The sequence below is a fragment of the Mirounga angustirostris genome, unplaced genomic scaffold (genome assembly GCF_029215605.1).
Source record: "Mirounga angustirostris isolate CCGP_5_RB_7025 unplaced genomic scaffold, mMirAng1.0.hap1 SCAF_16, whole genome shotgun sequence".
Classification (NCBI taxonomy): Eukaryota; Metazoa; Chordata; class Mammalia; order Carnivora; family Phocidae; genus Mirounga; species Mirounga angustirostris.
This window is the reverse complement of record NW_026991724.1, coordinates 12,676,565-12,692,396: the sequence shown is the minus strand read 5'-3', so window position 1 is coordinate 12,692,396 and position 15,832 is coordinate 12,676,565. Positions and strand designations below refer to the sequence as shown.

Genomic DNA, 15,832 nt, shown 5'->3' with positions numbered 1-15,832 from the left:
TCCAGTGCAGCAGAGAGGCCGTTTCATCCATCAACAAGCATTACGCCAGCCAGGGCACTGATGATGGCAGGAAGACAAAAGGCCATTGCCTTCTTGGGGGAAGGCAGAGGGGAACATGTATGAGAAAGTTACGCATATAAGTGCAAAATTAAAATAATTACAACCTACACAAGTGAAAGGACAAAGACATACGGCCTGGGATTGCTCTGGCCCGAGAGGCTAGAGGTTAGCCAGGCCGGCCCAGCTCCCACTTCTGCAGGCCCCCCAGGCCGTCCATCCTTCATCCATCGAGATCCCAAGAGTCCTCGCTGCGGCCCCGGGGCTCGGCTGCGCTCGCTATTCTCCCTCCAGGACGGCAGGGGGCGGTGCGGCACCGCCTGCCGCTATCCCGACAGCCCTCGCGCGGGCGCGCGGCTTTAAGCGAGCGGAAGAACAGGCGCGCGAGGCCGGGTCGGCGGGCGGAAGCGGCTCGCACGCCAGGCGCCGCCATGCCCGGGGACCATCGCCGCATCCGCGGGCCCGAGGAGTCGCAGCCGCCGCAGCTGTACGCGGCCGACAAGGATGAGGCGCCCGCCGCCCGCGACCCGACGCGGCTGCGGCCCGTGTACGCGCGCGCAGGGCTGCTGAGCCAGGCCAAGGGCTCGGCCTACCTGGAGGCGGGAGGCACCAAGGTGCTGTGCGCCGTGTCCGGCCCGCGGCAGGCCGAGGGCAGCGAGCGCGGTGGCGGCCCGGCCGGAGCGGGCGGCGAGGCCCCGGCCGCGCTGCGCGGCCGCCTGCTCTGCGACTTCCGCCGCGCGCCCTTCTCCGGCCGCCGGCGCCGCGCGCCCCCGGGCGGCGGGGAGGAGCGCGAGCTGGCGCTGGCCCTGCAGGAGGCGCTCGAGCCGGCGGTGCGCCTGGGCCGCTACCCGCGCGCGCAGCTCGAGGTGTCGGCGCTGCTGCTCGAGGACGGCGGCTCGGCGCTGGCCGCCGCGCTCACGGCCGCCGCGCTCGCCCTGGCCGACGCGGGCGTCGAGATGTACGACCTGGTGGTGGGCTGCGGCCTGAGCCGCACCCCGGAGCCGGCGCCCACCTGGCTGCTGGACCCCACGCGACTCGAGGAGGAGCACGCCGCCGCCGGCCTCACCGTGGCGCTCATGCCTGTGCTCAACCAGGTGGCCGGGCTGCTGGGCAGCGGGGAGGGCGGCCCGCCCGAGAGCTGGGCCGAGGCGGTGCGCCTGGGCCTGGAGGGCTGCCAGCGCCTCTACCCCGTCCTGCAGCAGTGCTTGGTGCGGGCTGCCCGCCGGAGGGGCGCCGCCGCGCCGTCCTGAACCAGAAGCCTGGGCAACGACGGACGCGGAGGGCCGAGCTGCCGCCGTCCCCTAAAAGACCCGTGCCGTCAGCTTCCAGACTGCACGGAGCTGAGAACTCGGAGGGCTGGACAGGATCCGAGGAGGCGTGCACAGAGCTAATGCACTGGACAGCTGTGTTCGAACAGTTTTTGAGAGACTTCCGTTAAAGAAACTTTGCTACTTGAGCTGGTGCTTCCCAGCTACGACCCGAAGAAACTTGCGAATGCGGCCTGACTCCCAAGTTGGAAAGGACTTTTCAGCTGGACTCGCCTGGAAAACGGGACTTGGAGCTTTTGTCTTGTAAGGGATGGACCCTATGCAGGCCAGCTAGTGACTCCCTTCTATGTAATTGGTCTGCTCTTGAGAGAACGGACAAGGGGCTGTGCCTACTCATTTATATCTGAGCTAAAACAAACTCCTTTGTATCTGGAAAAGTGTTCTATTGTCGTTCTTCTCGGCAGTGAATTTAAAGGAGCAAGACTTTTGCACCGAGTAGTGGACCCCTGGGGTCGAGGGCTTGGGACGGCATTGCCTTGAATGTGTCCTGTTCCTTAGACCGACATAAGCAGAAGAAACCGGCTGAAACGGAAGGAGGTGCAGGGTGTGGGGGAATGAGCCTTGAAGGAGGAGAAGCTGCCCCTTGAGTACCAGAGTTGGCCACTGGTGAGGTGTGACAAGAGTATGGAGGGCTGTATGGGCCGAGGAGCACTCTAGCCTCTGGTTTGGTGCACAGCTCAGGGTTGGGTAGCTGGAAGGGGTTTGGCTCTGGGTGGAAGCCAGAGGCCTCCTCCACTGCTGGTAAGAAGTGGGGGTCCAGGCTGGCTTTTTTTTTTTTTTTTTAAGATTTATTTGTTTAGAGAGAGTGTATGTGTGGGGGACAGGGGTGGGGAGGAAGAGAGAGAGAATCCCACACAGACTCCATGCTGAGCACAGAGCCTGATGCGGGGCTTGATCTCATGACCCTGAGATCAGGACCTGAGCCAAAAATCAAGTCGGATGGATGCCTGACTGACTGAGCCACCCAAGCGCCCCATCAGGCTGGCTTTATTATTTGGCTCCCCTGTCCAGTCTTGGCTTCTGGAAGGGTGCAGATGAACTTCCAGGAGCAAGAGCTTCTGGATGTTGGGAAACGAGATGCAGCCTGGCCATTACACCATACAGCAGAGCTGGCCTGAGTGGCCACAAGAGTGGAACCTTTCCTGTGTGGCTCCTGAGCCCTGTGAGTTTGTGCTCAGGTCTGAATTGGAAGAAGGCAGGCAGCCTGGTCCCCTCTGTGTGCCCTGGCTTAGTTAGGAACTTCTGAATGTGTGTGACTCAGCTTCTCCAGGAAGGCCTGGTCTGAGGCAGCCCTAGGACCAGAATGAGGCTTGGAGACTACACCAAGAACCCCTGACCGAGGAAAAGAAACACAAATTTTATTTTTCTCCCTTTGGCATAATTTCCAGAGCAGATCTGAAATACATAGTATCACACCAGCCAGAGACAAGATAGAAACGGACATAAAATTATTCTGAAGGATAGCTTTTTAGGGTGGATGGGGAGTCTGGAACCAAAGGGGTTATGTAGGGCACACACTGAGGAGCTTAAAGCTCAGTTTCAGACTGGAAGGGGCACTGTAGGCACATGAGTGTTTCCTGGGCACCACTGTGGCTGGAGAAAGCTGGGCTGGCCACTGCAGGATGCTCCACACTCGGAACTGGCAGGGCCTGGGGTGGGGGTGGGGGGGCGGGGAAGAGCAGCCAGAGCGGTACCTGCAGTCCCCAGGGGCTGACGTGCACCCAAGGGAGGCCTGGGCACTGCCTCTTGCAAGACGGCCTTGGCTTCATGAGGATGGTGAGCTTGTGCTAGGCAGCTGCCGGCCTCCCTCCCAGCCCCTATCTGGAAATACGACCTCCAAAGCAAAAGCCACCGTTTCGGGGAGGCTTCCTGGCTGGTCTCACTGAGCCTTGCCTCTGCTTTCACTGCACTCATTGCAAAATGGGTGCCTCTGGTTGCACAGTCACCTCTGGGAGGCCTTCAGAAACCCACACAAGGCAAGGAAGGGAGCCACCTGGAAAGGAGCCTGGAGGGCTTCCACCCTTCTACCGGCTGCCCTCCGGATCCAATGCCGGATTCTTCCCCTGTAGGAAAAACGGAAGCAGGACTCTGGCCAGGAGAGCTGAGAGGCATGGGATGGCTAGGAAACGGAGGCCTGCCTGCTAACCTCTTCCCTCAACCCCACGTCCCTTTCTCAGCAGCTTTGCCAGCTTGGTGCTACTCTAGATTCTTCCTGAGCCCTGGGAATCCAGAACCACCAAAGTATTCCCTTCATGTAGCGTGGTCTTTTCCCAGATGTGACTCAGGCCCGGGCAGCAGTAAGGGCCCTCCAGAGCCCAGCAGTCCAGGGGGTAGAGCCGGACAAGTGGAGGAAGGAAGACTCATTACTGCCAGCCCCTCAGCATCCCGGACCTCGCAGAGATGGCCCAAACAAACGTGGGGCTTGGCCTGCCGCAGGGAGCACCAATAAGGGAGGAGGATATGGTAGGGCAGGTAGGGTTCCTCCCCAGGGAGCATGGTACCTGACAAGATGGGGCAGGGCAGGAAAAAGGCAGAAATGGGTTTTAACCGGTTCTGGGGCCTCAGGCAAGGGGTCTGGGGCCATTCTGCACTGCTCGAAATCCACCTCCCAGCTTCCAGGAGATGATATTTTAAGCCAGAACAAGCCCCTAGTCCCCTGAGCTCATCCAGCCAGTGGCGAGAGGATAAAAAGTAGTGCAGGGCCCATCTTCTGGGGATTGTATGGGGTACATGTCACATGTCTCCCCTCAACCACCACTGTGGGCTCCTGCACGGACCTGAGGCTCTCCCTTGCTCACAGGGAGGCCGCAAGGAGCCAAACGCAAGGAGGGTGAGGATGAGGGGAGGCGCCACGCCACTCACTGCCTCCTCTGGGTCGTGCTGTCCTCAGAGCTGTCTGCTTCGGGATGGGCCCTCTGGCCCCTGGGCTCCTGCTGGAGTTCGGTGATTCTGCATGAGGAACCCTTACTCCCTGGGGCCCTGGTTTCTTCACTGTCCTCTGATCCTGTGCAGGGGGAGTCACCAGTTAATGGCCAGGTTTTGAGGTCCTAGCTGATCTCAGAGAAGCCACTTGGTGCCCAGCACTGATCAAGGGTACCCAGGGCTTCAGAGGACAAGATGAGGAGGGGCTGGGACACTGTTCTGCCTCCGGATAGCTGCTGGGGGGGGGGGGGGGGCTCACAGAACAACCTAGAAGCCACAGGGTCTCCAAGCCAGTGTTACAACTAGAGGGAGAGGGGGAAGGGAGGGCAGGAAGGAGGCCTGCAGACGGAAAGCCCCCAGGTGCCCTGGCACCCTCAGCCGTGGGGAAAGCTGGAGCTCACTGGGAATGTGGGCCCACAATTGGAGGTGTTCAACCTGGAAGCTGGTCCCTCTGCTGGTCCATGCGCTCCAGATTCTCCAATAGACGGTCCACCTGGGCTTTGATCTGGCTTAGCTCGCCCCTGATGGAGTGCAGCTCCTCAGTCTGGACTGTTTGGAGAGGGGCCAGAGCTGATGTCCCACCAGGCCCGGGGGGCAGAGGGCTCCCTGGCCTGCCCTCACTGCTAAGGTTTGCCCAGCTCTTCCCTAGCCCTGTAGGTAAGGGCTGCGCCCCCTCACTCACGCTTTATTTGCTCTCGGGGCAGGTGGCTCTTCCTGGCACCCTTGTGGGCACTGAAGCTGCTCTTGACCCCCAAGCCCACCTGGGTCCTCCGGATCTTAACAGGCACGCGATTGATGAGTGGAGGGATCCTTGGGTATTCATACACCCTACTGGGACAGGACAGAGAGGGAGTCAGGCCAAGCAGCTCCACCTGTTTACCCAGAGGACGGGGGAGTAAGATCCACCTACCCGTAGGGGACATCTTCCCTGTACAGCTTGTAGTCCAGGTCATAGTTACTCCTGCTGCAACAGAGACAAATGGAGAAGGGGTCACTCTCCATGGCCAGAGTCCTTGCCTAGACCGCAGTTTAACGTGAAGAAACTCAGGCATGCAACTTTTCCTTAGAACCCCAGGATTCTCCATTAGAAGAGCCTTGAAGGACTTAACCAAGGCCACTTTGGGAGACCACAGCTTCCCCATGTCTGGCCTCTGAGAAGGGGCACTTTCCAGGTGGCTCCAGGTGACAGGAGGGGACAATTGCCTACAGCCTTCTGGCCAGCCAGATAGGGGCCCTCCAAAGTTTCCTCTGCCTGACCCAGGAACAGCTGACGTTCTGGATCTTAGTCTGGCAAAGCATGAAAGGGAAGAGTTAAGTCGGGGCCTAAAGCCACGGTGGGGGTGTGAGAGCCTTTAATCCTTGCGTGGGGATCGCCAGGATGCCGCCCAGCACTGGCAGGGCCAGCCAGGCAGGGTGAGGGCTGTGGCCAGGCCACCTTCCTCTTTGCTCCAGGCCTGCGGAGACAGAAGGAGTTTGGGAGGTCCCAGACTCTCCCTGCCCGGCCTCTGCCCCTTCTCTCCTCTGCCCTGCATCTCCAGGGAGGGAACTGGTGGGTCCCGGCCTGGGCAGCGAGGCTCTGTAGGGACACAGCTGCAGAAGCTTCAGGCGCCCCCTACGCCTGGGGCTGGAGGGGTGATGAGGGGGACGGGAGGGGATGCGTGCGGGGGGCAGCACAGTTTCTAAAACAACTTTCGGGTGCTGTGCGCCCACGCCCGCATCTCAGGCCCAGCCCACGAGGGGCGAGGTCTGTAGGGGCACTGGGTCTGAATGGAGGACGTTTGGAGGACGTCCTGGTTCCCCCGCGCCCAGGCCCGCGGGTGCGAGTTCCGGCCGCCCCCGCCCCCGCTTTCCGGCTTCAGGAGGCCTGGAGGGGCGGCCTGGAAGCCGCAGGGATGCTGATTCTGCGGGTGGGAGGCGCGTCCTTGGAGAGAGGAAAGCGCGACGGCAGAGCGCGGGGACGTTGCGTACCCAGCCCCCGGGGGGTCGCGGTGAGGGCGGGGGGGGGGGGGCCCTGGCGCGGTGCCGAAACGGGCAGCCTCCTGGGGGCCGGGAACTAGCGGGCGGGGGCTTGGGGGCTGGGACGGGCCTGAAGCTGACGCGCCCCAGCTGGGTGCGACTGCTCAGAGAAAATTCTCACTGGTCTGGGTCCCCTTAGACTGTCCGGCGCGTTCCCCCACCTGTCCCCCACCGACGGGCCCGAAACCTCGACGGAGAGCAGACGCGGAGCCGGCGGCTGCTAGACCACCTAGGTCTCTGTGGCAAACCTTTCTAATGGCGTAGCATTGGTGGTTCAGTGGGAGCGTTCTCGCCTGCCACGTGGGAGGCCCAGGGTCGATACCCGGTTAATGCAGACCCTTAGCTTCCCCCCCCCCCACCTCCCCTTGCATTTTTTCCTAAAATGACTTTTTGAAGGAGCCAGGAGTGAATGGTACAGGAACGTTACTTCACTGACCGTTTAACACAGACTTGAGAATTGCCCGAGTTGAGATGGGGTGGGATGGGTCTGGGAGTTGGGTCTCAGGCCCCATGCACCCTACAGCGGTGCTTGCTGCAGGCAGAGTCCCTCTGGGCCTGAGGAAGGGGGGCCCCTCACCCCACCCCACCCCTCTGTCATCAGCCAGGGCTGAAGCCCGTGCGCTGATCCTGTGGCCTTGCCTCTCTCCCCCCAGGGGGCAGCCGCCTGCGCCCATGGCTGCCCAGCTGCATCTGGTCCCTGGTCTGGGCTAATTGTTACTCTCGGTAAGTCGGGGCTCCCCACGAAAAGAGAAACAGGACGCAGCTTTAGAATGGTGTTGTGGGCAGAGCTCAAGCCGCCTCAAGTGTCCTGAGGGCCAGGGGCAGGGGGAGGAGACTTGGGGCAAGTCTTTCACCACAAACCTTTCCCTTCAGGTTGAAAACTTCCATTTTGAGGCCTGGACTGGACTCGTTCTTACGGAGACGTCATTCAGCAGTTCAGCGGCCACCAGAACCCCATCGCCACCCTGCCCTTCCTCTGGGCACCATCCTGAGGGCTCGAGCTATGGCCACCGCCACCCACCCACTGCTGCCCCAGACCCAGGCGGCTCCGGCGCCCCCCGCCCCCCCCCACGAAGGGCTTCATCCTCCCTCCTGGAATCCCCTGGGCCAGATCATTACAAAACCCCTAGAGTCTCCCATGAGACACGTGGCAAACCAACAGACCGCATAGGCAGCTCTGCGTCACTGAAGAAACACCAGGTTAAAGAACCGAGCGTTACCCAGGAGCAGACAGCTGCTCATCAGCCCAGAACAAAAGCAGTGGCAAAGCCACCCACCCTGGCACACTCACAGGGTGACACACACCCTCAGGCAGGTGCTGGCAGGGAGAGATTGGGCCTCATCTGTGTCAAGGTCAAGCTGAAGGTGCAGAGACTTTTCGGAGCAGCCCCCAGCTCAGCCCTGCCATCTCCCTTCCGGGAAGCCAAGGCAAACCGAAAAGCAACCAGAACCTTCAGCACAGGGCATTTACACAGTGTGGTTCCTCACAGCAAACACTTGCCCTACCGCCGCCTCCACCGCAAGGTGGAGACCACCCGAGTGCCCGCAGGGGAGCCAGGAGCTGAGTGAGGCCACCACAGATGCCCGGCTCAGGGGACGCGCTGTCCTTACGCCTGTGAAGATGGCATATTGGCTGGCAGAATTTGGTGAGCTCTTTTCTGAAATCGTTTCAAGAGTTCCTAACATTTTCTTTAAGCTTCCCAAGTTAGGGGCAAGATTTCATCCAGGCAAGTTCCCATTTGCTACTTCCCAAACATCTCTAGCTGGAAGAAGCCCCCAGGCACCACGCAGGTGGGGCTTCCCGGGGAGGACCTGGCCCCAGGTGGGAGGTAGGGCACCGGTCTCTGTCAGCAGGGTGGTGCTGGGTGCAGGGTGACCAGGGCCCTGGGAATGAACTGGGTCATCTCCCTCAGTTTACAGACAAAACTTGAGGCCAAGGGAGAAGAGACTTCCAGATGCCACAGTGAGTAGTCTGAGCTGGCCTCCTGGGGATCTTGTTCCATCTCAGGGGAACCCAGAGCGTCGGACAAGCCAGCCACCAGCCTCCCTCCCCGGCAGGCTGCGGGCAGCCCTGGAGAGACTCACCAGGAGATGGCTGTGCCCTGATGTCTCTTCTGGCCCGGCTGGGCTGGGCCTGGCCTGGGCTCTCCGGCCATGTCGAAGTCTGAAGAGAGAACAGGAGAGCAGGGCAGAGCCTGAGAGGACGGAGGGAGGGGTGCAGAGGAAGGGCCCAGGTGCCCATGGGCCCCACTGGCTTCCAGGCTGGCCCTTCCCTGCTCCGCCGCTCCGAGGCCGTGGATACTGCTCTGTAAGAGGCAGCGCGGCAGAGCATGGCCCCCGTCAGTGGGCAGCCCCGCCTGGCCTCCCTCACACCCCGAACCCACAATGGGAACCAGCCCCATCGCCCGTGGCCTGGAATTGGGGGTGGTACCCAGGAGGGAAGGAGGGAAGAAGGCAGGAGGGAAGATATTCGTGATCTCCGTGTCCTCTGAGGAGACCCCTAGCCCTGGCCAGAGTCAATGCTCGAATGTCCTCTTGCTGCCCGTCTGCCTGCCCACTTGCCCGCCTGCTGCTGGCCCACGCGCCCCAGCTGCCTGTGGGCCGAGCCCCGGGGGCCGGCCGCGGCGGAGCTGGCCAGGGCGGCTCTGAGTGAGGAGCAAAGCCCGCAGCTGGCCGGGGCTGGGGATGGACACCCCCCTGCCCTCTCTCAGTGGCGGAGGCAAGAGTCCGCTGAACCCATGCAGGGGAGGGCTGAGACGTCCAGCGAGGCGGCCTCTGTGCACCTGTCACGGCAGATCTTCTCGTTTCTGGGCTCCTCTCCTCTCGTGTTCAGCACTGGAGAGAGCAGCACTGCGCTCATGGCAGAGGGAGGGGCTTCTCTTCACCCCGGACCCCCCCTCGGTGCTCAGGGCCTGGCACTCAGCAGGCACCCATTGATGTCTGTGGGATACGTGGATGGAAGCCCATTAAATCATTCCATTTTTTGTTTGGAGTTTGGATCAGACCCCAGAGTTTCGCTTGTGACTTCAGGGCCCCTCCCTGACCCCACCCCCTTTCTTCCTCAATCTATGATCGTCATCTGTGGTCTACCGTGGCTGCCAAGACGGTAACGAATGTGAGCCTTCTCCTTTTCCCATCCTCAAGACTTCATGCCATACAAGCGCCGAGCGCACTCACTCAGCACCTGCTTGCTTGCTTTCTGGGAGGAGTAGGAGACTGGCAACAGTGTCCCCGAGGCATTGACGATCCAGACTGAGTGTTTAATTGGGAGGAAGTTGGCAGTTTGTCACCGTGGACTTTCTCTTTCATTGGTGGTCCTGATTCATCCCCTCAAGGACACATCACACAAATGACCGTGCGCCAAGGTAAATGCCCGCACTTCCTTCTTGCCTGGCTTTCTGTGTCTTTTCCTTTGGCATATCTTTATACCTGTGGTCACCTTCACATTTGCAATATCCAAAGGGGACAGAAAATCACACCCATGTATACCACACAGGGCATGGACACATAGAAATGCCTACTGTGCCCAAGATGGAAGGGTCAAGTGGGAAAAACCATTTATGGCCCCCAGATTGCCAGTCATGGGCTAATTATTGCAAGGGGGCTAGTGGAGTATCTGGGAAGTTCGTCATCAATGGCAAACCTTGTCTGATATGTAATGGGCATCTTCCTGGGCACCTGCCACTTTCAGCCCAGAGCAGACAAGCCTGGGTGCATGGCTGGGCCCCACCCCCACTCAGGGGCTGTATTAATCAAGATTCTCCAGAGAAACAGAACCAGTAGGAGGCATATACCGAAAGAGATTTATTATAAGGAATTGGCTCACATGATTATGGAGGCTGACAAATCTCAAGAGCTGCAGTCAGCAAACCAGAGACCCATGAGAGCCAATGGCATAGTTCCAGTCCAAAGACCAGCAGGTCTGAGACCTAGGAAGAGCCAAAGTTTCAGTTCAAGTCTGAAGGCAGGAAAAACAAAACAAAACAAAAACGGATGTCCCACTCCAATGGCAGTCAGGCAGGAAGAGTTCCCTCTTGCTCTTGGGAAGGTAAACCTTTCTATTCTATTCAAGCCTTCAACTGATTGGATGAGGCCCACCCACATTGGGGAGGGCAATCTGCTTTACTTAGCCCCTTCAAATGTTTCATCCGAAAACACTTTCACAGACTCACCCAAAATAATATTTGGCCAAATCTCTGGCCACCTTGTGGCCCAAATTGAAACATAAAATTAACTATTACAGGGACCAAGCGCTGGAAACAGGTGGAGGTCTGTGCTCCATATTCATCTCTCACAAAGGGACATGCCCTCTTGCATTCCCCCAGGCTGTGAGTGCCTGATTCATGAAACACAGACAGTCATAATGAATGACAGCAGATGACACAAGGACAGGGGACATCAGCAGTCAGGTGGGAAGAAAGCAGAAGACAGAAACAGACCAAGTGGATGGAAGGACTAGAATAAGGACAGAGGAGAGAAGCAGAAGGGGGTGGATATATTGGACAGCTGATCTTCAGAGTTCCCCCGAGCTGACTCCCACATGTGTCCATCCTGAATTAATCAAACAGATGCAAAGTAGTTCACTGATTTTCATGGAGCTCCCAGGAAGAAAGGAAAGGGTCATTGTATCATCTCCAGTACTAAAATATATTGCAAGCAGCAGCCAGCAATGATTGAATTCCAACAATCTCCTGGACGTTGTGCTGCAGACTTCACACCCATCATCTCAACCGTCATGGCAGCTTTGCAGGGCAGATGCTGTTGGTACCCCCATTGGACTGTATCCAGCGTCAGGTGGAGAGCAAGCTGAGAGGAGCAGTGGGATCTCCGGCCCCTGCAACCACTACCGTGTTACAAAAAATCAGAGGACTTACTTGAAGGTGCCCAGGGGATCAGCTGGAAGCAGAGTCTGGTTCAGGGAGCACCTCCGGGCTGCGATATCTTGGCGCCGGATGGCTCCATGACCCACTCCAAAAGGGGGCGAGAACCTGGTGAGGGCTTGGGCTGACGAGGGTAGCACTGCAGGCTGGGGTCCTGGATATACCAGGTGGCTTCTTGCAGTGGACACGAGTCATTCTTTGAGCCACTTCACATCTGAGCCCCCTTCCTGTGTTACAGGTATCCCCTAGCTTGGAGATAGAAACTGCCTCCCAGGAAAAGAGCTGAAAATGCCCCTTTCTGCCTCCCTTTCTTCGCCTTCCTTGCCCCTAGGGCCTGGGCACACTACGTGGCTCCTGCCATCAGACCCATGGGCCTCACTTTGAATTTGAGTGGTCAGTGTGACGCAGCTTGTCCCAGCACGTGATGGTGACAACGGCAGCAGCTACCTCCAGCCCCGTCCCACGTTGGTGACGCTGACTGTGGCGTCTGCGGCAGGGGCAGTGAGGTGCCTTCCAGGCCTGATCCTCTGGCCTTTCCCAGAGCTCCTGGGAACTCACCAGTCTCTTTGGCAAATTCCTTTTCTGTGTAGAGTCGCCAGGATCAGTTTCTGTTGCTTAAAACAAGAACCTTGATTGATACAAAATAGGACTCCTGCGTGGAAGGAGCGAGAAGCCCAGGGGGAAACGGGGGCGATCTAAGGCTGGGTAGTGGCCAGAGGACGGTGAAAATCCTGCTAGCATTAAGGGACAGGATACCGGCAGCCCATGGCATGCCATGGTGAGACACTTAATCCTGCGGTCCCCCAGAACAAAGCGTCCCTCAAAGGCAGGGCTTTGGGGATCTGGTGGCTCCTGACATAGAAGAGTATACAGATTACCCCAAAGTCAGGGGCTGTTGGTCAGAGGGTTTTGCTAATGGCACCACACAGCTTGAAGGAAAGAAAGACAAGCTCAGGGGCGCCTGGGTGGCTCAGTCATTAAGCGTCTGCCTTCAGCTCAGGTCATGATCCCAGGGTCCAGGAATCGAGCCCCGCATCGGGCTCCCTGCTCCGAGGGGAGCCTGCTTCTCCCTCTCCCTCTGCCTGCCGCGCTGCCTACTTGTGCTCTCTCTCTCTCTGTCAAATAATAAAAAAAAAAATCTTAAGGAAAAAAAAAAGACAAGCTCAGAGCCCAAATTCTCTGCTCAAGGCATGGTTAGAAAACCAGGGAATTTTTATATCTTGCAGCTACAAGGATGAGAGAGTGAGAAAACCAATCTTAACAGCTTGATCAATGGCTAGGAACTGACACCATCAGGTGGCCTCATACCCTTGCCTGGTCTCTAACTGGGAAAGAATGGAGAGTAGAGGGCAGAGGCCATCAGAACGGGGCTCTTTGGGAAGGTGGAAGACTTAGGTGCTCCCCCGCCCCCAGCTTCCCTTGCCAGCAGCAGCTACCTCTTGATCTCTTGATCGTTCTGAACACCCTGGAGGCAGGAACCTGCTGGCTACTTGCCAAACCCATACCCCTTCCCTGGGTGCATATCTAGGTGGAGCTTCTTGCCCTCCCTCACGGTTAGTGGGCTACGGGGCTGAGGGGCAGCCACCAGCTAGCATTTCCTTAAACAATACACCCCCTAATGACTTGCAGTGAAGGAGTCCCCTTGTGAGCTCTCTCCCACCACCCCTTGTTTTCTCTGGACGGAAATAACAAGTCAGACCCTTGCAGGCCCCAGGGAGCTGATGACTTCAAATCCAGAAGGAGGATATTGAATCACCAAAAGAACTGAGGGATTTTGCTAATTTATATTGGCAAAAACCTGGCAAAGTGATCAGGGGACGGATTCTGAGGTTGGAGGATGGGGGTAGGAAGAATGTGAAATGGGGTTGAATGTATAGATACTTCGGATTCCGTGGGGCCAGTCTGAGTAGCTGGGATGGTTCTGATTGTTTGCTCAGATGGTTGCTTGAAACTTGGACTTAATTGTGGCCGCATAACCTAAGCTAATAGTGAAGAAGAAGAAAAATGAGCCTAAAACTTAGCATTTACTACCCACCAGGCACAGTTTTAAGCACTTAATACTTATTTCACAAATTTACTTAGCAAGTAAGGTTTAGATGGTGTTCTGTGGATGAAGGAATCGAAAAAATTAGGGCATGAGCTCAACTGAGCTGATGTTCATCCATGTTTACTGGTTTCGGGCTCTGGTCCAGACACTTTAGTGTACCAACTCAATTCCTGATTCTCATTTTTAAAAAATGTTTTAAAGAAATTTGTGTATTTATTTGAGAGAGAGCGAGAGCAGAAGCGGGGGGAGGGGCAGAGGGACAGGGAGAAGCAGGCTCCCCGCTGAGCAGGGAGCCCCGACGTGGGGCTCAATGTGGGGCTCGATCCCAGGACCCTGAGGTCTTGACCTGAGTCAAGGGCAGGTGCTTTAACCCAGTGAACCACCCAGGGACCCCAATTATCCTCATTTTACAGGAGAACGTGAGGCAGAGAGATGTCTTAGGGCGACCTGGGACTGAGGGGTTTCCCAGCATGTAGAACATGGAATGCTAAGACCCAGACAGTTCCGGGCAGACTGGGGTGACTGGTCTCCTTGTTAAGTAACTTGCCCAAAGGAACACGGTAAGTGGCAGAACCTGTCCTGAAATTCAGGTGTTCTGACTTTAGGCTCAAACTCTCCACCTCTGCTGGTGGTTCTTGCGTCTGAAGATCCTGCGTCTCAAGTAGCTGGAGATCTTGTTTGAAAAAACCAAAACCCAAGCCCTGGCCTCACCCTCTCCATTCAATCCTTTGGGGGCGGCCGAGAATTTGCTTTTCTACCAAGTTCCCAGGTGATGCCGGTGCTGCCCGACTGCAAACGGACTTGGAGAATCACCGCATTCGGCCACCTCGCCTCCAGACGAGAAGGCTGGGGTGGACTTCTCAGGTAGGACATGGTCACTGCCACCTCACTCACAAAGCCCGAGATGGCATTGAGAAACAGGTGGGTGAGGGAAAGGCCTCCGTGCCAGGACGACTGACGGGGGAGGCTGCGTGCAGCAGGATGCGAAGCTGGTGTCTGGGCTCAGAGGGGCACGGGATTGCCAGCAGTAGTTCTCAAGGCCAAGGTAGGGTTGCCCCGGAGGGGACTCCAGTACCCGGCAGCTGTAGCGCAAGTGTCTACCTGGCCTGACTTTGCAGCAGAATTTGGGGCCTGGCTCTCTGACTCTCCCCAGGATCCTGTGACCAGCCCCCCCCCCTTTTTTTAATTGAGGTGAAATTCGCATAACATGGCGGTAACCCATTTGGTGGCATTGAGTACATTCACCGTGTTGTGAGACCACCACCGCTAAGTTCCAAAACATTTTTGTTCCAAAATAAAACCCAGACCCATTGAGCAGTTACTCCCCGTTCTCCTGCCGTCCCCTGGCAAACACCAGCATGTGTTTTGTTTCTGTGGGATTACCTATTCTGAGTATTTCATCTGAATGGAATCGTACCATATGTGACCCCTTGTGACTAGCTTCTTTCACTTAAAATAACATTTTCAAGGTTCATCCACCTTGGGAGCCTGTATCCGTTCTTCGTTCCTTTTAATGGCTGAGTAATATTCTGTGGCACGTCCATTCATCCACTGGTGGGCATTTGGCTGGTTTCCACCTTTTTGCTGTTGGGAATGACGCTGCTGTGAACTTTGTGTGTAAGGACTTGAGTATTTGTTCTCAGTTCTCTCGGGTATAAACCTAGGAGCGGAATTGCTGGGTAACATGGTAGCTGCACTGAACTCTTTGAGGACTCAGCAGACTGTTTTCCAGAGTGGCTGCACCATTTCAAGCTCCCACCAGCAGCCCATAAGGGTTCTAGCTGGTCCAAGTCCTCGTCAACATTGTTATTCTCTGTTTCTCTGATAACAGCTGTCCTAGTGTGTGTGAAGTGGTGTCTCAGTGTGGTTTCGATGTGGATTTCTTAATGACTAGTGATTTTGTGCTTGTTGGCCATTCGTATAGCTCCTTTGGAGAACTGCCTTTGCTCATTTTAAAGTCACTGTTTTTGATAAATTCCTTTTCTGCTGATAAATCCCTTTTCTGCCATGGTTAGTCAGAGCTGTTTCTATGTTTCTCCTGGTTGCAACCACGATAAAAATTGCGGCTGCTACACTTGTCCCCGTTCCATGGTCCCGGGCCACACTCGCACCTCCAACCAGCAAAGCCTCTCCACACATCACAGTGTGCAAATGGGCCAGGGTGCTTCCCAGACCCTGATGAGGGCACCTCCCAGCGCTCACCTGCCCACAAGGCCCCTCTCACCACTGTCGGGAGCGGAGGGAGCCAGGGCCACGACACCCCTCCCATTCAGACAATCACTAGGAAAGCAGGAGGAACACGCAGGGAAAGGCTGTCTACAGGGAAAGGCTGTCAGCAGAAGCACAAAGGCCACAGAGCCAGTGGTGAGAGGAGCTGGAGCAGGAAGTTAGGGAGGCAAACAAAGCTTCTAAATCTGTGCATCACTCAGGGGCTAAGACTGGAAAGCTTCCAGAAGGTGGCCTGGGTCACGTGGGTGGGCAGGGAAGGGGTGGGTAGCGGGCAGCCAGCTGTGAAGCCTCTCAGGCATCCTCTGGTCTTCCCCGGATCATTCTGGTCGGCTGATTCCCCTTCAAAACAAGCA

At 57.3% G+C, this 15,832-nt stretch overlaps 1 protein-coding gene across 7 annotated transcripts; it reads left to right on the top strand.

Moving 5' to 3' along the window:
• The first annotated feature begins 371 nt into the window (after positions 1-371).
• On the top strand, positions 372-13,922 carry EXOSC6 (exosome component 6). 7 transcript variants are annotated; one of them, XM_064581453.1, is made up of 4 exons: positions 372-1,991; positions 6,977-7,046; positions 7,197-7,969; positions 9,468-13,922. In XM_064581453.1, exon 1 carries the CDS (start codon positions 489-491, stop codon positions 1,305-1,307), a length of 819 nt encoding a protein of 272 aa, XP_064437523.1. In that variant the 5' UTR covers positions 372-488; the 3' UTR covers positions 1,308-1,991; positions 6,977-7,046; positions 7,197-7,969; positions 9,468-13,922. The 7 variants fall into 7 exon arrangements, with proteins under 7 accessions (XP_064437523.1, XP_054367237.1, XP_064437524.1 ...); XM_054511262.2 differs by having other exon boundaries at positions 8,237-13,922; XM_064581454.1 differs by having other exon boundaries at positions 7,197-9,688; positions 13,856-13,922.
• The last annotated feature ends 1,910 nt before the right edge of the window (positions 13,923-15,832 follow it).